Source organism: Lynx canadensis, chromosome E3, assembly GCF_007474595.2.
Source record: "Lynx canadensis isolate LIC74 chromosome E3, mLynCan4.pri.v2, whole genome shotgun sequence".
Classification (NCBI taxonomy): Eukaryota; Metazoa; Chordata; class Mammalia; order Carnivora; family Felidae; genus Lynx; species Lynx canadensis.
In genome coordinates, this window is record NC_044318.1 from 31,929,864 (window position 1) to 31,950,885 (window position 21,022).

Consider the following 21,022-nt stretch of genomic DNA (forward strand, 5'->3'; position numbering starts at 1 on the left):
CGTTGGCGACTCTCAGCTCTTGGGAGCTCTTGGGAGCTCCTTGCCGGTGCTTCTTGCTGCCGTGCTGCTGCTGGCCCACCACTTCCTACGTGTTCGGCCGGAACGGGTCTTGGAAGCCAAGTCCTTTGACTTCTGGCAGACATGAGCCACAGCTAAGTTAAAGCTATTTATCCCGATACAGTTCTGTTTTAAAACATCCTAGAGCACCTAGAGAAAAATAAACTCCCATGCAAGGTGGAATGATTACCACCTTTCTAACTTTTTCTTTTAGCTCCAAGGATCTGAAAGGAGAGATTGAAAATACTTCACTTGAGGGGAGCCTGGGTGGCTCAGTGGGTTAAATGTCCGACTCTTGGTTTCTGCTCAGGTCATGATCTCACGGTTCAGGAGTTCTAGCCCTGCATCTGGCTCTGTGCTGGTGGTGCAGAGTCTGCTTGAGATTCTCTCCCTCTCTCTCTGCCCCTCCCCTGCTCACACTCTCTCTCAAAATAAATAAATAAACTTAAAAATTTTTGAAAAAAAAAAAAAAGACTTCACTTGAGGTATGATTTTAGTGTTGAAGAGAAGATAGGTTAGCACATATACTGCACATATATATATTCATATGGGATATGTATCCAACATATATATAGGTTAGCATATATAGCAGCTAATAGCAGAGACAGGATAGCCCATGACCATGGTCTAAGCCTATTGTAAGGCACAAAACGGTCAGTATATGTGGATGTGGATGGCTTGTGTACGTGAGGGGTAGGGCAAGGAGGGGGGGGTCAATATATTCACATATCATATATAAAAACATACAATGAAGAACAAACAAAATGAAACTATGGTGACAGAAGCAACAGTCTTGGGGGGACTGATGTAAAGGAGCATGAAGGAACTTTCTGGAATAGTGAAAATGTTTTATAGATTGTGTTGGGGGGTGGCGATTAAGGATGTAAATAGTAAAAAACAGTCAACTGAACACTTAAGATCTGTATCATATACAAACCATACAACAATAAAAATAAATCCCCCTTGTAGATTCACGTTTGTGTGTTCAAAGATATGAATACGCAGATGTGTGTGGATAGGAGTGTATGTAGCCCCACTTGTACATTGGTGACCTTGGTCTAGGGTCTGGGCTGTGGAAACCATGTGGACTTGGACACACAGAAGTACACACTGCAGAATTCAGCTTGGCCTCCACAGCTGTCAACTAATCCCTTTCTCACTATTCATTTGCCCAGAATTTTCCCAGTTGCTGTAACTGTTATCCAAACCTCCTCAACCCTCCTGGGGTCCCCATGGAGCATATTCTGTCATTCCCTATTTCTTGCCTGGGAAAATTAAGGCCACTAGGTGTGAACAGCCCTTCTCAGCCAGCTGCACCCCCCCCCCGCCCTCCACCCCCCGCCAATCTCCGTTGGGGGCGGGGGGGGGGGGAAGCTACATACTTTCTCCTGGAATCCTCTGACTTTATCCTCTCCCACTTAATCTTTCTCTCCTTTCAGGATCTCAGAGTTCTCCCCCCTCCTCCATTAGCATCTTTCTGAATTCCAAAATTCACAAGCCTGAGCTTTCTTCAAACAGTTCATAAAGCCAGAAAGAAAATCCCTAGAATAGCTTGGCCTATGCCCTTTGAAGCTAGTGCAGGCAGAGAGGCAGGTGCCGGGCCCCAGCCTGGAAAAGTCTGAGGTTGGCTAGCTGTTAGCAAAGCAAGGAGAGTCAGATGCATTTGAAATGCCTTGCGCTCACCCAACTTCCACCCCAGGATTTTTTGGGGCAAAGGATGTGTGTTTCCTATAGATAAAATGTGGGCAAGAGAGAAGGCCAGCTAGAAGCCATCATAAAGGGACTTTGCCCAAGATGACCACTTGGAGGCACAATGGGCCAACTGCAGGTAGTAGGGAATTCCAGAAACCAGGGGCTGAAGAACAACTGAAAGCAAGACTGAGGCATAACCACTTAGGTCAAAGGAACTGCAGCTAGAGACCCACACAAGCACCACATGGAAGATAATCAGCTACAAACTGCTGTCAAGCTCAGAGAATACTAATACCAGATGACACAGGGACCTTTCCTGCCCCTACCTCTACTCCTACAACTGCAGTCTGAAGCCAGTCTTTCAGGGGAGGTGGGGGTGTGAGGAAGCAAGATGGGAGAAATGGAGAAGTCTCCCCTCCAAGGGTGGGAGCCTAAAGCAAGCTTAAGAGAGGAAGAGGAGAGGCTTGGACACTGAATTCGCTTGATTTGACTACTAATGTAAATGGGACATTACGGCTATTGCACGAAGTCTGTTTCGATGACTGGGGTGATCTGAGAGCAAGCAAAGAAATAAAGCAAGCATGGGGACGACAACAAAGCTGTTTCAGGACTGCAGTAGGCTTTCTGGACGAGGCCCTGCATGTTCAGTGTAACAGTCACACATGCAAAGGACAGCAGAGACGCGCCGTTTAATACAGCAGCTGTTAATGCTGTTGTGAGCAATCTTGGGATTTGAAGGGAAGCAGCTATGAACTGAATGCGAGGCTGGCTTTTCTAACAGTCAAGTTGCTTGGGATGGCCCGAGTAGACAACTTGGCAAGGAGAGGGAGGGTGTAGCCCAGCTGTAGGAGTGTGAGACTTCATGATTCACATTTTTCTCAGGGCCTCACCTCTCTCTCCCCTCTACAGGGATGCCTTTGGCCCTGGCCTCTCTCATGGGTTTTAATCCCACATTTCATGTTGGAGTAACTCCCAACCTGTCCACCGGTATTTCTATGTGGACAAATCACCATCACTTCTAATTCAACCCAACTAAAATGGAGCTATTTTTTGCCTCTCTAGCCAGCTCTCCTTCCACATAACCCCCAAATCCCATTTCTGTACTTATATACTTCTCAGTCTGATCTTCCACATTTCTTTCATTCTTTCTAAAAAAAATTATATATATATATATTATGTATATATGTTATGTATATATAATATATATATATGTGTGTGTGTATATATACATATATATGTATATATGTGTGTATGTATATGTATACATATGTGCATATAATGTGTATATATATGTGTATATATATATGTGTGTATATCTATCTATCTATCTATATAGAAAGGGAGAGAGGGAGAGAGAAGGTGCACACACACTGGGAAGGGCAGAGAGAATCCCAAGGGGGCTCCATGCTATCAGTGCAGAGCCCCATGTGGGGCTCGATCCCACGAACCATGAGATCATAGCCTGAGCCAAAATCAAGAGTTGGATGCTTAACTGACTGAACCACCCAGGCGCCCCCATCTTTCATTTCTTAAACCCGCAAACTAATCAATTTTTCCCTGGAGACTTCTCCCTCATTGGCCCCACTCCCTCCATGTCTATGGCCACCGTAACTCAGATCTTTAACATCTCCTAGGATAGCCTCCCAAACAATTTCCCTGCCCTCCAGATCTTGCCATCCGAATCCTTGGCAAGTTAAGGTCAGTCCAATCTTCCCCCATAGTGCCAGCGGCATCATCATAAACACTTGCTGCCTAAGGAATAAAATATAAACTTCTCAGCTAACATTCGTTGCTCCTGCACCATGTTTGTTCATTTGTTTTGCAACCTGCTTTTCTCAGCTTTATCTAAAGCTATTCAACTCTTCCAAAATTCAGAGATCTATGCTCAGTCTGCTGGACAGTAAAGGCTCAGGGATGAGAGATGTACCTGACCACAAGGTAGTCTCGGTTCTAGTGGTAAAATAGAGGGGTAAATAATTAACCAGAGAACAGTTGGTGGTAAGATACACTGCTCGTCTGCAGGTCCCCACTCCAACAGAGAGGATCTATTCACCATCTGTAGACTTGGGCTTTCCTAGCCCCAGGTTTTCCTTTGGACTCTTCTTCCTCAACTCAAACACTTGCACCCCCACAGCCAGGCAAGGCTCTCTCTCTTCTCTGGAGTCGAATGGTCCCACTGAGTAACTCCCTCCTGAATGTCTCAGCTTGTTGCAGGGTTGGATGCACCTCCTGCTCTCATCGCACCTCGTAACTTTCCTAGTGTTGCCCATATCATGCTGCCTGCAATTTGCCCCTCTCTCTCCCACTAGACACAGCTCCCTAAACGCAAGAAAATGGGCGGATCTTGTTAAACCAACAACCTGCTGCACCTCTATCTGCCCCCCACCCCCACCCCTTGACTGAGGGCAAGGAACTCTCTGTGTCCCCAGGAAACAGTCGGGGGGAAATGAAGCTTCTATAATTCAGCTTATAAACGTAAGTGATAAGTTCCTTGTGAGCAAGAACCACAGCTTTACTTCCTGTCTGGATAAACTCCAAACAAATCCCCTTATAACTGGGTGTCAAGCGAGTTTCTCCGTACCTAAAGCAGAAACAATGTGGCCGTGTTCACAGCATGGCTGGGTAGACCTGAGGAGTAGGGAACGGGTGACCATGCAAGTTACCACCTAGATACCAGTTTTCTCCTCTGCAACACGGGGCTGCTTTCCTGAAACCATAACGGTGCCTCGCCCAGCAGTGCTGTGTCCGCCATTCTCAGTGGTGGTGTTTGTAAAGCTCTCTGAACCCTAACAGAGGGTCCTGTGCACCTCCAAGGACTAGGGTACTGGTGGGTGGGCGGTACGTGTACGTGACCCGGGGGAAAGAGGGGTGCATCGAAGTGACTGATGAGAGGGGACCCCATTCTCCCACCCCACCCCCAGGGCTCAACCTCCTCTCCCCTTTTCTTTTCCAGTGCTTTCCAGAGCTCGGAGGCCCTGCGGCCTCTCGGAGCAGACTGGGTGGATTGGGCTGAGGTCTAGGGCCCGGACCGCACCCCCTCCGCCGGGCCTGCAGCGCGACCTCGACCTGTCTCCCTGTCAGGGCCTTTGTCTGGAGCCCCACCTGTAAAATGGCTCCTCTAAGGCTCTTCCAGTCTAAATCTCGACCTCTTCCACCGCTCTGGTGAGAACTCTCCCTCCCACTCGCGACCGCGGCTCCACCACCGGCCGCACGGAACGCTTCGCGCGCTACGACCCTGCCCTGACGGCGCTTCCTGCGCGCAGAAAACGATCCCCGGCACTCCTTCTCCACCACAACCCAGAGATGGACGTGATACCGCGAGATTTGGGGGAGGGCGGGGCCGGAAGCCGGGCCATTCTCGCGAGGCCGAGCGGAGCGGAGCCGGCAGGGCCTGTACACCGTGGAGGTCGTTGGTGTCACTTGCCTCCGCCAGCTCCTTTGCCTGCCGGTCCGCGCCCCTCCCGCTACAGCCATGCTGTCCGCCCTCGCCCGCCCTGCCGGCGCCGCTCTCCGCCGCAGCTTCAGCACCTCAGCCCAGGTAGGCCCGATGAGGGGCTGCCTGCAGGCGGGGGTCCCCTGCCTGGGCCACGTGGGTTCTGGGCTCGCGAGCAGCCCTGATCCCCGGGGCCGCCCTAGATCGCAGGGCGGCCCGGTACCGACCCGCGGCTGTGGCGCCCTGGGCCGGCCCGGTTACTGTGCGGGAAGTGCCAAAAGAAAGCCCGGGAGAAAGTGGTGGGGGGAGTCCCCCAGCTCGTCCTCCGGACCCCAAGAGGACCTGTTCTTGCCCTGCATTCCTTCAGGGTTGAGAAGCCCGGGCTGCAGGGCCGAAAGTAATTTATGCTTGTATGCAACTTTCTATAGTACTAACCTTGTTCTTTCTGTAGCATCCGTACAAATAACGTGTAATCATTAACTCCATAGTACAGAATGAGATACCGAGGGTAGGGAACTGGTCCAAGGTTGTTACACAGTCATTTAGCCAGAGGATTAAAAGCCAGCTCTTCCGCTCACCGTCAGTGGCTTTTGAATTACCAAGCTTCCTTTTAAGAACCTAAAGACGCTACTTCCTCTTAAGGACTCTTTTGAAGGATCCTTCCTGCTGTGGGCGGACTGGGCCTGACCCCAGGTGTGGTGACTGTGCAACACTTGGCCTGGGAGTACTTAACCTAAGCTATTTTTAGGCATCTTCTAGGATGGTGGTTCTCAAACTGGTGTGTGTCAGAATCACCTGAAAGCTAATGCAGACCAGACCCAGGTTCATTGAAGGGAGGGTAGTACCTGCACCTTTGTATGTTTATCAGGTGTCCCAGGTGATTCCAGTATAACCAAAGTTTGAGAACCCAGGATATGCCCACGTTGCCTCTTAAGCACTGCATCCAAAAGGGAGGTGATTAGTAAAGGAGATTCCAAATTTCTGCTTTAGCTTCTGTCCTTCAGGTCAGTTTCTCGTGTATTCAGTTCATTTGAAAAATAAGTACACAATAATAGCATTGAGTATCCATGCTTGCCAAGATCTGTGCTGGGTGCTGCAGGAGATAAGATGTCTAAGAAGTGGCACTTGAGATAGGCTCAAAAGGAGTAAACTTAGGACAGATGCTGAAGATTGATGCTGAGGAGTGGGGGGAAGGGAACTGATCACAGGTAACACCGTAGGATTTGCCGACAGATGGTCTGATAAAGGGTTCCAGACGGAGGACTCCAAGACTTCAGGCTTTGACATTGCTGATTGCTGAGATGGGAAAGACTGCTGGCAGAGAGTGGATTTGGACAGGGGGAGGCTATCAGGAGCTCAGTTTGAAATGTTGAGTTTAAAATGCATATTGGAGGGGCACCTGGGTAGCTCAGCTGGTTGAGCGTCGACTCTTGATTTTGGCCCAGGTCATGGTCCCAGAGTCATGAGATTGAGCCCCGCATCAGGCTCCGTGCTGAACATGGAGCCTGCTTAAGACTTTCTCTCCCTCTGCCTCCTCCCCCACTTGCACTCTTTCTCTCTAAAAAATTAAAATAAAATGCACATGGACATAGAAGTGGCAATATTGATGAAGGCATTAGAGTAAGTCAGAAAGATGAGCTTGAGCAAAGTAGATAACATTGGTCTAGAGACTTTGGATCCTCTGTCCTTAACAGTAAAAGTGAATCAAGTGCACAGCCTCAATATATTTATTTCTCCCTGTGTGTACTAATATATGTGTTACAACACAAGAAAATAGAACTTTAAAAAGAAACTATAGTAAACTTACATCATAAAGCACACTGAGCAGTGTGCTGTTGACCACCACTCCTCAGCGCAGAAAAGGTCAGCAAGTTTGGAGACTGGTCTTTTAGGAAGAGATCACCAGTTAATCTCTGCAGTACCACAGATTCTCATCACATTGTAAAGATTCCGCCACTGAAGGACTGTGTTTTTATACATGTTAACTAAATTAACGAAACCTTGTAATAGACAAACAATGACATCACCTCAACATTGAAAGTAAAAGAAAGAGCGAGGAGGTCATCATAAGGGAGGAGATTATCTTATGTATCATAAGGGACCGATTCACTTAAGGACCCTGGTGAGGGCATCAGGTCAGTCTGTTTCTTTTTTATTTTATTTTTGAGTAATCTCCATGGGGCTCCATGGTGGATCCACTGCCCTGGTCAGCCTTGGAAGCCGGGCTGAGCAATCTGGGCATGAGGAACTTCAAGGAGATTTTTGAGCAAGGAAGTGAAATGCCCAAAAGTTTAATTTTCTTTTTTTTAATAAAATTTTTTATTATGTTTATTTTGAGAGAGAGACAGAGACAGTGTGAGCGGGGGAGGGGCAGAGAGAGAGAGGGAGACAATCCGAAGCAGGCTCCAGGCTCCCAGCTATCAGCACAGAGCCCCATGCAGGGCTCGAACCCACAAGCCATGAGATCATGACCTGAGCCGAAGTCGGATGCTTTACGGACTAAGCCACCCAGGCGCCCCTCAAAAGTTTAATTTTCTGAAGAATGGTTGAAGGTGGTGGTGAGGGCCCTAAGATAGACAATGGAACAGGAACAGAAGTCAGGGACAGGTTGGGAAGATGTTTGAGATGCCAAGTCCTTCCTGTCTTAACTGGGGGAAGGGAAGGCAGGATAAGGGAAGAGGCAGGAAATGCTTCTAAGGGTTTGGATTTGGGAGAACACAGGTACTATTTGGGAACAGGGTAGGAGAGATAGCATAAACTTACTTAGACAGTTGGAATGTCTGACAGAGCTGGGAATGTGGGAGTTGGAATTTGAGAGTTCCAAGGATTAGAGACAAGACGTGAGAGTGATAACTGAAGGTCTGGAAGTGGATGACATTGCCAGGCCTTGGGGTTCTGGTTGATGTGGCTGGTGAAGTCTTCTGGGAAGTCAGGGGTCCCCCTTTACAGTACCAGTTTAAAAAACAAAACAAAACTGAGTTTGAATTTTAGTTTTGTATGCTTTTAGGGTTTACCTTTCTTAAGCAGATGGCACATGATGGGCGGTTGGTTGGGCTTGGTTTGGGGTTTAGTTTCAGGTTTTGATAACCAAAGTCCATAATTACCAGCATCCGTTGCCGTAGAGATCTATGTCGATAGTATAAGGACCCTAGATGGCCACATGCAGTGCTTTGGATTTTTGTCTCTGTTTTCTCAGTTTGTCTGCTTCCCTGGCAGCTGCCTGCCTGCCTGCCAGGAATAATCCCCCTTCTCATTTGTTGGGTTACAGCAGAAACCAGCTCACCGAGGAATTTTGGTTAGGCCTTGAGTGAGCCTTATGGGGAAGGGTGCCTTGTGTATAATAAGAGCGAGCTTCAGAGCACTGCTTAGAATAGATCTGTTCTTCTAAGACTTAGTTTTTCTTCTTTTCTTTTCTTTTTCTTTCTTTCTTTCCTTCCTTCCTTCCCAAATTGAAGAATCAAATTGCCTGTGTTTGGCTTGTATCCCACTTCATCAATTCCTTTCATAGGAAAGGTTACCAGGAGGCAGTCATTGAATTAGTCATTCAGGATGGCTGGGGTGAGGGTGGCCTTAATTTAAGTCTCACCTGGTCATCATCCTTCACAGACTCCTCTTCCTCCTTTATGCTGGTATTCATAGGGCTCTGTCTCTAGTGCTCCTGTCACTCTGTGTTCTCTTTTGTGCCTTGTCCGTGGCTACCATTAATCCCAGTGCAGATGGATAGGACCTGCAGACCAAGCTTAAAGGCAACGTTGTCTACTTAAGCCAGGAAGCTGTCATCCCAGATTTGTCCCTCTGCTCACCATCTGGATAGAGGGAGAGGGGAGGGAGTAACTGAATCACTTGTAGCTCACCCATCCTTCATGCTTGCCTTTATCCCACCCTTGAATCATGCTTGGACTATTGCAGTAGTCTCCCTGCCTCCATTCTTGAAGATCTACAATCTGTCTTCCATTCTGCCTCATAACTTTGTAAAACACAGTTCTGGACATGCTTTTCCCGGCTTTTAAGGCCTTTCAGTGGTCCTCCTTTGCCCAAAAGAACTAGATGCACTCTGCTAGGCCCTTAGCTTTGGCCCTACCTTCTTCCTTCCTCCACGTGTGTCCAGCAGTGCTTGAGCCATAGAGGACTGTTTCCCTTCAGTAGGCCATATTCCATACTCCTCCCCCTGGCATCCATCTGGTAAACTCCTACTCATCCTTCAAAATCCCCCCCAAACAGCTCGTTCTCTTTGTACCGCTGCCTTTCCCGGCATCTACCTGTGTGGCGCTTGTCACACTAGATGCCCCTTACCCCGTTTGCACGTCTTTCAGCTCGCAGGCCTTGTTGTAGTTTGCAAGTCATTCTAGCGTGTGGCAGGTAGGAAGTCCGCATCCCCAAGTACTGTGACAGCCTGCTGGTAGGTGCTTGCATGCGTGTGTGTATAGTTTTTAAAACTACAGGCTGCAGGGAAGGCAGCCTGAGTGAGGCTTGTTCCCTTGCGGAGGGTGTGTGCAGTACGACCTGGACCGTGACAATATCTGTAGACCTAAGTTCCTCATTTTCCTGAGATAAGCTTCTGTGTTTCAAAAGAAAACTGGACCTTTGGACTGGTCGAAATACAATTGTGTCTTCTTTGGCACCATGGCCATAAAGGAGGCCCAGTGTGGTATTTTACAGGCTGTCACGTGAATACTTTTAATGCCGATTCTATATTAAGAGTCCTTTCTCTGTGCCCCTTTACAGAACAATGCTAAAGTAGCTGTGTTAGGGGCTTCTGGAGGAATTGGACAGCCCCTTTCGCTTCTCCTCAAGAACAGCCCCTTGGTGAGCCGCCTGACCCTCTACGACATTGCTCACACACCCGGAGTGGCTGCAGATCTGAGCCACATCGAGACCAGAGCAGCTGTGAAAGGTACTGGGCATGCTGACCCTGGACTCTGCTTCTCTTCTCCCCGGTAGACCGGGATCCAAGCCGTAGAATAGAATTCTTCAACGAAACTACATCAGAGCCAGGGTTTCCATGTTCATTGTAGAACTGAATTTCACAAGTAATTCATGTCTTTCTGGACTTGAGCCTGTAAAAATTATATAGCAATATCTTTCAGAAGAAAACAAAGGTGGTCTAATCTTCCCATTTTTAATTTTTTCTAATTTGAAAAGACAGTAGGATCAGGAAGGGGAATTTGGGGGGACTTCTATATCCTGGTTATTTTAACTTTTTTTTTTTTTTTTTTAAGTTTACTTTTGAGAGAGGGAGAACATGTGAGCGGGGCAGGGGCAGAGAGAGAGCGGGACAGAGGATCTAAAGCAGGCTCTGTGCTGACAGCAGAGAGCCCGATATGGGGCTTAAACTCAGAAAACCATGAGATCATGGCCTGAGCCGAAGTCAGAAGTTCAACTGACTGAGCCACCCAGGCGCCCCTTACTTTTACTTTGTAGCAGTATTTATCCATGTTACCAAATTAATTAAACCATTTTTTTTTTAAGTTTATTCTTGAGAGAGAGAGCGAGCGAGAATATGTACACACACACACACACACACACACACACGCACACACACACACACGCATACACATGGCACGAGTGGGGGACGGGCAGAGAGGGACTCCCAAGCAGCCTCCACACTCAGCGCAGAACCCAACATGGGGCTCAATCCCACAACCCTGAGGTCATGACCTGAGCCGAAATCAAGGGTCGGATCCTCAATCGACTGAGCCACCCAGGTGCCCCTTGGTTAAATCATTTTTAAGGCAATTCTGTAGTTGGTCACTGATTTATTATGCCCGTCCTGTTGGCCTTTGGGCTATTTCCTGTGTTTCTCCACTGGAGACACAAACACAAGCTGTGACGAACATCTTCATCTTCACATCTTGTTTCTTAGGATTCCAAAAGTCAATCAGGAGGTGTGACTATGTGAAAGATTATACTGTATTATACACCAAATGGCGGTGCATCGCGGTGGCAGTGATCCGTCTCTGCTGACGGTGTATGGAAGTGCCCTGTGTGGTGGTGGTTACACGCATCCTCCGCTGGTGCAAACAGCTCAGGAGGTCAACTGTCAGAACTTACGTTTTTGTGCCTTCCATAGCCTCAGTTGGTTTGCTCGTCCTCTTTCAGGTCTTCTGGAAGGTCTTGCAATAAGGAAAAAGTTCAAATCAAAGCAGATTTTGGTCATTGGAGCAAATTTCCCTTGAAATCTTTGAAAATGGACCTTTTCCCCTACGAGCAAGCAAACTAGATCCAAATGCTTAAGAGGTCCTGCGTTGTCAGCTCTGTGACTTTCTTTCATGGCGCTCAGTGTGCCTTCTGATCTGACCCCGAGATGGAGCTTTCGTCAGGATGATTGGGGAGGGAGATAAGCAGCTCTTTGACCTGGGGGCTGAGAAGGCCTTTCAGGAGTTAGCAAACAGTGGACTTGGTTTGGTTTGGGGAAAACCTCTAGGGTTGGTCCATTCTGAATGGGTCGGGGGCTGGGCAGTTGGCAGCTGGAGGAAAGTAGTGTGAGAGAGTGCCGGGATTGTCAAACTCATGGGCATTAATGGCCAGGAAGCACTACACAGGTGGGCCTTGCACCTGAGGCCTTCAGTCAGCGTCGGACCCGGGTGGGGCTGGCCGTCTTCCCCAGCTCTATCCCCAAAGTGTGCTCGCCTGCCCAGATCAGAAATGGTGAACTTGCTCTTTCCTGGGGGGGTGGTATTTTCTAGGCTACCTCGGACCTGAGCAGCTGCCAGACTGCCTGAAAGGTTGTGATGTGGTGGTTATTCCCGCAGGAGTCCCGAGAAAACCAGGTGTGTGTTTGAAAGCCCTGCCTCGTGTCTCCCTGCAGGTCAGGTGAGGAAGTGGTTTTCCTTTAAACTGGATCAAGTCATTGTTTCCATGGCAGAGAAAAATTCCAAAGTTCCAAAATTCCAAAAATTCCCCCAGTACCTGCGGGATAGAGGGAAATCTCCTCCTTGGCCTGGCAAGAGACTTACACGCGTCTGATGTGTCTGTCCCCTGCTCAGTCTGGTGCTTCTGTGCCCGCTGTCCGCGTGGAGTGCCCTTTCCTTCACCCGCCCCTCGGGAATTCTCACTGATCCTGGATGATCCTTCTCAGATCCCTCCCTCCCTGGCTCCTCCCCACACTCCACCCCCTCCACCAGCCTCTGTTTGGGCACGTGTCACACTAGGTTGTTTCTCCTACAAGATAGATTTCCTTGGAAGGGGGACCCTGTCTCACCCAGGGTATCTAACAACCGTAACAGCATTTGCTACACCTTTGGCAATTCCTTCCGTGCTCTGTGAGCATGTTGAATTGGATCGTTCTCAGGCATGACACGGGATGATCTGTTCAACACCAATGCCTCTATCGTGGCCACCCTGACCGCTGCCTGCGCCCAGCATTGCCCCGAGGCCATGATCTGCATCATTTCAAACCCGGTAAGTGCCTGTGGCAGGTAGGCCGTGAATACTGTGCCGAAAGCTCGTAATTAGCAAAAGTGTGCAGATATCCTTACAGGGACAAATACCAGTGAAGGTGCTGCAGGGGACAGATTGGATGAAGTAACTGGGAATTTCAGCCTGGGTTTTCCACCATTTGTATGCCTTTGGGCAAATCACTTCCCCTCTCTGTGTCTTAGTTTCTCCACCTGAAAAGTCCGTCGTTGTTGTTTTAATGTTTATTTATTTATTTTGAGAGAGCACGTGCCCATGTGCAAGAGGGAGAGGGACAGAGAGAGAGAGTAAATCCCAGACAGGCTCCGCTGTCCACACAGACGTGGGGCTCGATCCCACGACCCTGAGATCGTGACCTGAGCTGAAATCAAGAGTTGGATGCTCAACCGACCGAGCCACCCAGGCGCCCTGGAAAAGTCCATTCATTAGGCTGCATTCAACCCTGATGGTTGCGGCCTGTTGACTTCTTTTACTGTATTCTTCTTGGGGTTTGCCCTTCCTGGTTCCCTGTCACGCTTGCACAGCCACCCAGGCCCTGCTCGCGGGTTTTTGTAGGGAGCTTATCCTCCAAACCTGAAAGCACGTGTGCTGTCTCCTCCCCGAGAAGACGGCGTGGCCCCCAGGTGTCCCCAGCAGCCCAGGTTGCATTTAACCACAGCCTTCTCCGTGCCTCCCTCCTGGGCGAATCTGGTCTCTGAGGATCGGGTTCTGGGTAGAAGTGCAGCCACAGTGGTGTTGACTGGGGATGTGCCTGCCAATCCACGAGATTGTGCCCCACGAGAGGCTGTGCCCGGTGCCTCTGAGAAGCAGATCTCCACCTGGCTCGCCCTCCTCGGGGCATCCAGTCAGCCATGGAAAACAGCTGCTGCCGGGAAGCTAACCTGGTGCCTGATAGAAGTCCTGCCGTTTTCTTTCGTTTTTTTTTTTTTCAACGTTTATTTATTTTTTTGGGGACAGAGAGAGACAGAGCATGAACGGGGGAGGGGCAGAGAGAGAGGGAGACACAGAATCGGAAACAGGCTCCAGGCTCCGAGCCATCAGCCCAGAGCCTGACGCGGGGCTCGAACTCACGGACCGCGAGATCGTGACCTGGCTGAAGTCGGACGCTTAACCGACTGCGCCACCCAGGCGCCCCTCTTTCGTTTTTATTACGTGTTTTCTATGCACCCGGCAACGTGTCCGCACTTGCTGTATATTAAGTCCTGTAACCCTCACAGCCTCGTGGGGTAGTTGTCTCCTCTGTGTTACGGTGAGGAACCAAGTCCTAGGAGTTGAGGAAGCTTGCCCAGGGTTGCCTCGCAGAGCAGCAGAGCTGGGACTTGACCCCGAGCCCTCGGTCTCTGGCCGTGTGCGATGCCGTCCTGTTTTAGGAATGGCCGTTCAGGTGTCAGCCCCAGCTGGGGAGGACGGTGTCCGGTGGAGCTGTCCTCACGATTTAGGTCGATAGCTGGCAAGGCACGTGCCCATTGGAGCTGTGGGCCCAGAAGCCACTAGGGGTAAACAGCACCTGCCAAGACGAAGGGCTCTTTGTTCACATCAGGGGGAAAAGAGGAAGTTGGCCCACGGTGACCTGTTCTGTCTTGAGGGTGGCTTGCCTGTAAACAGCGGAGCGGTTTGGCACCTTAGGACTTACTAATGGTCTGGGGAAGAGACTTGTCCTTCAGTCGCATGCCTCTTCTCTCAGAATGCAGGGCAAGTTACGCCACTCTCTCAATCTACTAGGTTAACTCCACCATCCCGATTACGGCGGAAGTTTTCAAGAAGCATGGAGTATACAACCCCAATAAAATCTTCGGGGTGACAACCCTGGACATTGTCAGAGCCAACACTTTTATTGCAGAACTGAAGGTAAGAGCTGCGCCAGATATTTTTCAAGTTATGTTCCTGGCTGCTTGGCTGACCTATGGGCATAGGAGACCAGGCACTTACACGTCACTTGTGACTCCAGAATCATCAGTGTTCTTGGGGCTTGCCCCTGTTGGGGAGAGTTGCCCTCACGCTTTCCTGGGCAATCCACCCAGGCCCATGCAGGTTTGAACCATGGCCAGCTTCAGTCTTGACTCAACTCTGTCTGTCCTCTCTGGTGCCTTATGGGTCCAGGCTTTTCCTGGGTTTCTTGCTGGCTCAGCTGGGTTGTACTCTCCAAGTTCATTGCCTCTGAAAATTAGAACTAACAGGATTTACCTGCTGATTGTTAGACAAATGGTAGAGTTGGCAAACACGAAGAACTAAGGAAGGTTCCGGAAGGCCTGAGGTGTCAGGACTTTCATTCCTGATCGATAGTTCTGGCTCCCATCTTGGGTTGCCTCAGCGAGTTCGCATCTGGCCAGTTGCCTGCGGCTCCTTGGGCTGCCGACTGAGCTGCCAGGCCCGTCCTGGGGTGGGTTCGACATGGGCGCCAGCTCTGGTGTCCTCGGTGCCTCTCGTTGCTCGCTTCCGAGTCTTGGGGTGTGGATCCAGCAGAACCACTTCCTCTGACCTAAAGAAGTGCCCCTCCTGAGCTTCAGGCCGTTTTTTTCTGACTTTGCAGATGAGGGGGACTCTAAAGTAGGAACAGGGGTCATGCGCACGGCCAAGCAAGGAGGGCACACACGACACCGTTGACCTTCGTTGTACCCCCTGCTCCCTGTGCACCTGGCAGGTTCGCCTCTGAGGGGTGACACCCTGCTTTAGCTCGTGCTGCAGCGTGTCCCCAGCTTCTGTGCTAGGCGCGGGTGTCCCAGAGATCCAGAAGATAGGGGAGCCCTTGGGATTCAAGAGACAATATTATCGAGTAACCGGTTCGGCGCGGGTGTGTAGGGCAGTTGTCTGAGTCAGGACCAGCTTTCTGGGCGAGCTTGTGCTCAGCTGAGTCTGACCGAGAACGGGCCGAGAGAACGGGCCGAGAGGGTGGGGTTCGGGCTTCCTGAGGCTCCCAGCCCGGTTTCATGGAAGCCACAGTGCTCATTCCCTTTGGGCACTCGTGGTGCTACCAGCTCTTGGCCGAAGCACACCATCTCCCCCAGGCCCCAGTCCTGCGGCAACACACCAGCTACATGGGGCTGGTTTGGTTACTTAGAATTACATAAAACTAGAAATCCGTGTCCTCGTTGCACTGGCCACATTTCAGATGTGGCTTCTGTGTTCTCGCAGAAAGTTCTGGAAGGTGCTATCGTAGCCAGAGAAGTTCTGTTTGAGGTGAAGGAAGGGGGGGGGTCTTGGCCCCTGGCAGAGACTCTAATGCTTGTCAGGCTTCAGTTCAGTGAATTGCCCTTTACCTCAGGTTTCTGGCGTTCTGAGAAAATCCTGAATTGTATCAGGAATGAAAGTTGGCCCTTAAACCTCCAGCGTCTGGACCCTCCTCAGTCCCTCGGCCATCTCTTGCCCCCTTTGCCACCTTCTCTTTGCATTTCTGCTGATGTTGTAGGTATTTCTTGTACCCTAGGCCTCTGCTCATTTAGCCTAGAAAACGCTTCCTTTGGCAAAGTCCTGCTGCTGCTTCCCAGATGAAGTGAAGTCTCTCCCAAGAACGCTCTCCCAGGCTAAGGAAGTGCTACCCTTCCGAGGCCGCCCCATGCGGCTGTCTTAGCACATGACAGTGGGACGTCATTTGTGTCTGTCTTGTAATCGACAGTGAGTGTCTCAAAAACGGGGGCTCTGTCTGTCCACGCCTGTGTCCCTGGTGACCAGCACACTGCCTTGGCACAGAGGTACTTCCACGTGAGCCCCCTGCTCCGCGAACTTGATCCGGCTGTGTCCCCCTTCCTGGGCAAGGCTGGTTCCTAACTGAGGGCTGCTCTCTTTAGCAGCCATGGCATTTGAGAAAAGTGGCATCATTTGGGGACTGCTCACTTCCCTCCCATAACTCCCACCAGATTCCTTTTTTTTGACCGTCTTAAGAAATACCTGGTCCACAGATTTGTGGGGGCGTCGTGCCTCCGGTTTGACAAACGAATCAGCCTCTTCTGGAAGGCCCCCACAAAGAACCATGGGGTTTTGACCCCTTACAACTCAGTTTTATTCTGTCCTGATCACAGATTGAGCCGACAGAGTTCCCATCCCCGGGTTCCCTAGAATTGTTTTTGAATTTTGCTCTAGAATGAAGGCAAGGGAATTTGACTCGTTGTCTCTGACACAGTGTAGGGACATGAGTCTGGGCTTGTGCTAGGAGAGTGACATTAGCTCTGGGGAAGACGACGGTCATCCTCAGGTTCTGAGAAGATACCAGACCGACGGGGACCACCGGGGGGGACCCTGCATGGAGGCCGTTTTCCGCTCACTGTAAAGGAAGACCCTCGTAGTAACCTCCCCGGATGACGCGTCACTCCGCGCTGCCCCGTTCACACTGCTGCTCCACCATGTGGTGGGACCGGGGGAGGGACTCTAAATACAGCGGGACTCAGTCTTTTGTGGTTTCTTTGTTCTGAGTTCCATGGGTTTTTCCAGGATCGGTGCTTTAGGTGGATATGACATTTTATACTCAAAGAGCTTTAAAAATTAACAAAGCTTCATACTCTGGTGGCCAGGGTTTGGATCCAGCTCGAGTCAACGTTCCTGTCATTGGCGGCCATGCTGGGAAGACCATCATCCCCCTGATCTCTCAGGTAAGTGCGTCACCTTTGCCAGGAAGCCTTAGGATCACGAACGCCTTTCAGGGGTTCCGCTTTGAGGCACTGAAGACAGACTGACAAAGAACTCAGCATCTTTGTATTTCGAGAGGATTCCTGCTGTGGTTACGGCCCGCCCATTGTCTGGGGGGCTCTCGAGTGGCCTGTGGGGCTGCGGTTGGGCTCCAGCAACTCGGGGTCCACGCCTGCGGGAGCGAGCGCGGTCAGAAGGTGCTCGCGGCGGCCTGCTCCCAACACGGCGAGACTGCCGCGGGGACCGCTGAATTCCCAGGTAGGTCAGAGCAGGCAAAGCTGTTGTGTTTAAAAACGAGTAGAGACCAGGTGAACGCCACCGCGAATGAGGAAAATGAAACCAGTGTCCTGATCCCCGAGTTTAACGCACACGGAAGGACTCAAAATATTTGTGGTGTCCTCACCAAAAGTGCATAACGTTGGAAGAAAAGCATGAGGGAAACCTCCCGTAAATCTAAATTGAGAGACATTCTACAAAACGAGCAGTCGGTACTCTTGACAAGTGTCCCGGAAGACGGGACCACTAAGGAGTAGACTGAGCTGGGATAACCATCCGCTGGGGTCCTGGATCAGAAAAGGGACAGGAAAGGGACAGCAGTGGGGAAGTGGGTGACCTCTGGGTGGGGCCCGTAGTCAACATACTGATGATGATTTTCTGTTCCTTAGAATTGCCCCGTGGTTACATGAGATGCTAATGTTAGGGTAGGCTGGGTGAGGGAAATCTTTGTGCTGTTTTTACGACTCTTCACTAAATCTAAAATTAGTCCAAAATACTAAAAGTTCTTTAAAAATGAGTAGGAACCGGGAGCGCCTGGCTGGCTCAGTTGCTGGAGCCTATGACTCTTAATCTCGGGGTTGTGAGTTCAAGCCCCAGGTTGGGTGTGGAACCCACTTAAAAAAAAAAAATGAATAGGGACCGCACTACACCTCCCAAAAAGGTGATGTACTTTAAAGCAAAGGTGGTCTTGGTATCCCGTGCAGTGGCGGCGGGGGGGGGGGGGGGGGGGGGGTCCTGCCATGACAGGGGGAGGGGACATGGGGTCTGGGAGTGGCAGCAGCCCCTGCTCACGTGCTCCCTGTGACTTTGGCCTGCAGTGTACTCCCAAGGTGGACCTACCCCAGGACCAGCTGACAGCCGTCACTGGGCGGATCCAGGAGGCCGGCACGGAGGTGGTGAAGGCCAAAGCTGGAGCAGGTAGATTCTTGGGGGACGACCCCCGTGTGGGGTGCTGATGCCAGAGGCCCTCCAGCTCACGGCTGAAGACCGGAAGGGCCCGGGCAGGCAGCGAACACTTCTCTTAGCTTCAGGTGTGTTCACTGGGTGAGCCCGTCCCGCAGCAGAGGGCAGCTCGGCTGTGTGGCATGGAAGGGTGTCTGAGCTTGGCGAAGCCAGTTGTGTGCCATTCATGAGTTTGTAAAATGAAGAGACGCTGACTGAATTCTTCACCGCTAAAGGGGAAGATGTGGAAGATGTTACTTAGCTGACAGGGCGGCCTCTCCTGGGCTTTACGGTCCCGGTGCTGGCTTGGCTAACCTGCCCGTGCCCTCCTAGGCTCTGCCACCCTGTCCATGGCATACGCCGGAGCCCGGTTTGTCTTCTCCCTCGTGGATGCCATCAACGGAAAGGAAGGAGTTGTCGAATGTTCCTTCGTTAAATCCCAAGAAACAGACTGTCCCTATTTCTCCACACCTTTACTGCTGGGGGTACGTATCCTGGAGGCTGTGTCTTGGGCTCGTGGAAGGAGGCTCATTGTCTATGCTTAAGGTCGGGAGCCCTGGCTGTTTGCTCCGAAATTCGGTTTCCCGTTGTGCGGTAACTGCATCCCGGTGCCTGGCCTGTGCTGGGGTTTGGAGGGTGGACGCACATCATAGAATTAAGAGCAGGGAGAAACCTCAGGCTGAGGGGGGCTGGGTAGGAACCCACTGGCACGTGAATCCCTTCCCTGTGGCTCTGCCGGCTGGTCAGCGCAGCTGTCTCACTGTGTTTCTTTCTTTTTTGTTTTAATTTTTTTTTTAATGTTTCTTTTTGGGAAGGAGAGAGACAGAGCACGAGCTGGGGAGGGGCGGAGCGAGAATGAGACACAGAATCCGAAGCAGGCTCCAGGCTCTGAGCTGTCAGCACAGAGCCCAATGCGGGGCTCGAACCCACAAGCTGTGAGATCATGACCTGAGCTGAAGTCGGACGCTCAACCGACTGAGCCACCCAGGCGCCCCTCGCTGTGTTTCTTTATGAGACACGTGTTCTGTCTCCAGGCGGCCGTGGGCACTTCTGGAGGAAAAGTCTTCCCTTCCCCATCCTGTGTGACGTCGCCCCGTGGCTCATGCTTGTTCGTTCTTGCTCTGACCTCGGGGCGCGCCGAGCCCCGTCCCTCTTCCGGGGAGGCCTGAAGAGCTGGCAGAGCTGTGATATTTTCCAGCTCAGGTGTCCCTGCTCCCTTGCTCTCGCCCCTACCGGTTTTCTTCCTGGAATGTGTTGCAGACCCCCTTGGAACCGTGGTGTCTGGGATAGAGCCCCTCTGGCCCCAGTGCTTGGCTTCAGTCAGGCTGTTTTGGAGGCAGCTGTCCGGTCTGATGACCGTCCCCAAGTCTTCAGGGAGCAGAAACCCCTAAGTCTCACTCTGTTTCTGATGTGCGGGAGGCTGCTGATGTCAGGCAGATGTGTGGTTGCCTTCATCTTCTCCCCAGAAAGGAACTGTGTGGTGACATGCCAAGCCACCCAGGGGCCCTTCCCACAGATGCCCTGGTGTCCAAAGATCCCGGAGACAATGGCCCCGGGCCTCGGGGACTCCGTGTGGTGGAGAGACCCACTAAACAGACTAATGCCGTGACCAGTGTGGTGGGGCAGGCCCTGGAGTCAGGGAGGGCTCTCCAGGGAGATGGCCTGGAAGCCTCCCCTGCTCACGCAGACACCAGCTCAACCGTGGAGGTGACACGGTGACAGACACCTGTTGTTTTCCTGATGTCACGTGTGTGCCTACTTGATTACATCAGACCCGGGTGGCTATTACCAACTCGGGGAAAAGACTAGAACCCAAAAGTATGCTCTGTGTTGGGAAGAAGAACATGCGGCGCTGCTAACGACCGAGCACCCTGGGTGCCAAGTCGCCCGCGTGTGTTCTCACCGCCTCCTTTGAGGTGGAGAGTATGCCCGTTTGCTAGATGAGGAAACCGCCTTGGCCAAAGTGCACATGGTGTGAGTGACCGAGTCCAGATCCTAGCCGAGGATCATCTGCCTGAAGCCCAGGCTCGGGGCAGAGCCGTGAAGTTACATGGCGGGTTTTGTTCAACAGCCTCATCCACAGAAACCGGCTGTAAAATTTACAGTATTTTTAGCGGTTGTTGTTAATTTCAGAATTGTCCATTTTTTACCACCTCCTCTCTCCTCCAGAAAAAGGGCATCGAGAAGAACCTAGGCATCGGCAAGATCTCTCCTTTCGAAGAGAAGATGATCGCCGAAGCCCTCCCTGAGCTGAAGGCCTCCATCAAGAAAGGAGAAGAGTTCGTGAAGAACATGAAATGAGAGGGCAGCTGGTGAGCCGTCCGCGTCCCTAACTTATGAAGGCATCATGTCCCTGTAAAGCCGTCTCACACCCCTTCGTGTTTCAGTCGCGTTACCCACGAGTGTTGTGTTAACGTTGCTGCCCCTTCCAAATCGTGGGTCCGTCTGCGGGTGCCTCAATAAAAGCAGGCTCTGAATTTCTTTACCAAGGTCTCCATAATGTGCTTTCTTCCCCCTGCTTCAGAGGGCCTGGCATCACGAATCGGAAGATGTTATTTACATATTAGACTGACGCATGATGGTCTC

The 21,022-nt window shown here is 51.0% G+C and overlaps 2 protein-coding genes across 6 annotated transcripts in view; one reads left to right on the forward strand and one right to left on the reverse strand.

The window, feature by feature from the left end:
• Positions 1-5,033, reverse strand: part of STYXL1 (serine/threonine/tyrosine interacting like 1) — a 73,099-nt gene extending 68,066 nt beyond the window's left edge. For all 5 annotated transcript variants that reach the window (XM_030301060.1, XM_030301056.1, XM_030301055.1 and 2 more), the window contains exon 1: positions 4,852-5,033. The gene's annotated coding sequence lies outside the window, so the exon portion shown is untranslated. The remainder of the gene's footprint in view (positions 1-4,851) is intronic.
• A 71-nt stretch (positions 5,034-5,104) lies between these two features.
• On the forward strand, positions 5,105-20,921 carry MDH2 (malate dehydrogenase 2). The gene is made up of 9 exons (XM_030300863.2): positions 5,105-5,287; positions 9,908-10,076; positions 11,869-11,952; positions 12,474-12,583; positions 14,321-14,446; positions 17,104-17,181; positions 18,313-18,412; positions 18,770-18,921; positions 20,606-20,921. Exons 1-9 carry the CDS (start codon positions 5,222-5,224, stop codon positions 20,735-20,737), a joined length of 1,017 nt encoding a protein of 338 aa, XP_030156723.1. The 5' UTR covers positions 5,105-5,221; the 3' UTR covers positions 20,738-20,921.
• The last annotated feature ends 101 nt before the right edge of the window (positions 20,922-21,022 follow it).

Bases quoted from the DNA above. Each gene is read 5' to 3' on its own strand.
- MDH2 (XM_030300863.2), top strand. From the start codon at position 5,222: ATGCTGTCCGCCCTCGCCCGCCCTGCCGGCGCCGCTCTCCGCCGCAGC. The intron at 11,953-12,473 runs GTGTGTGTTTGA...GATCGTTCTCAG, and splicing joins AGGAGTCCCGAGAAAACCAG to GCATGACACGGGATGATCTG. The intron at 12,584-14,320 runs GTAAGTGCCTGT...TCAATCTACTAG, and splicing joins TCTGCATCATTTCAAACCCG to GTTAACTCCACCATCCCGAT.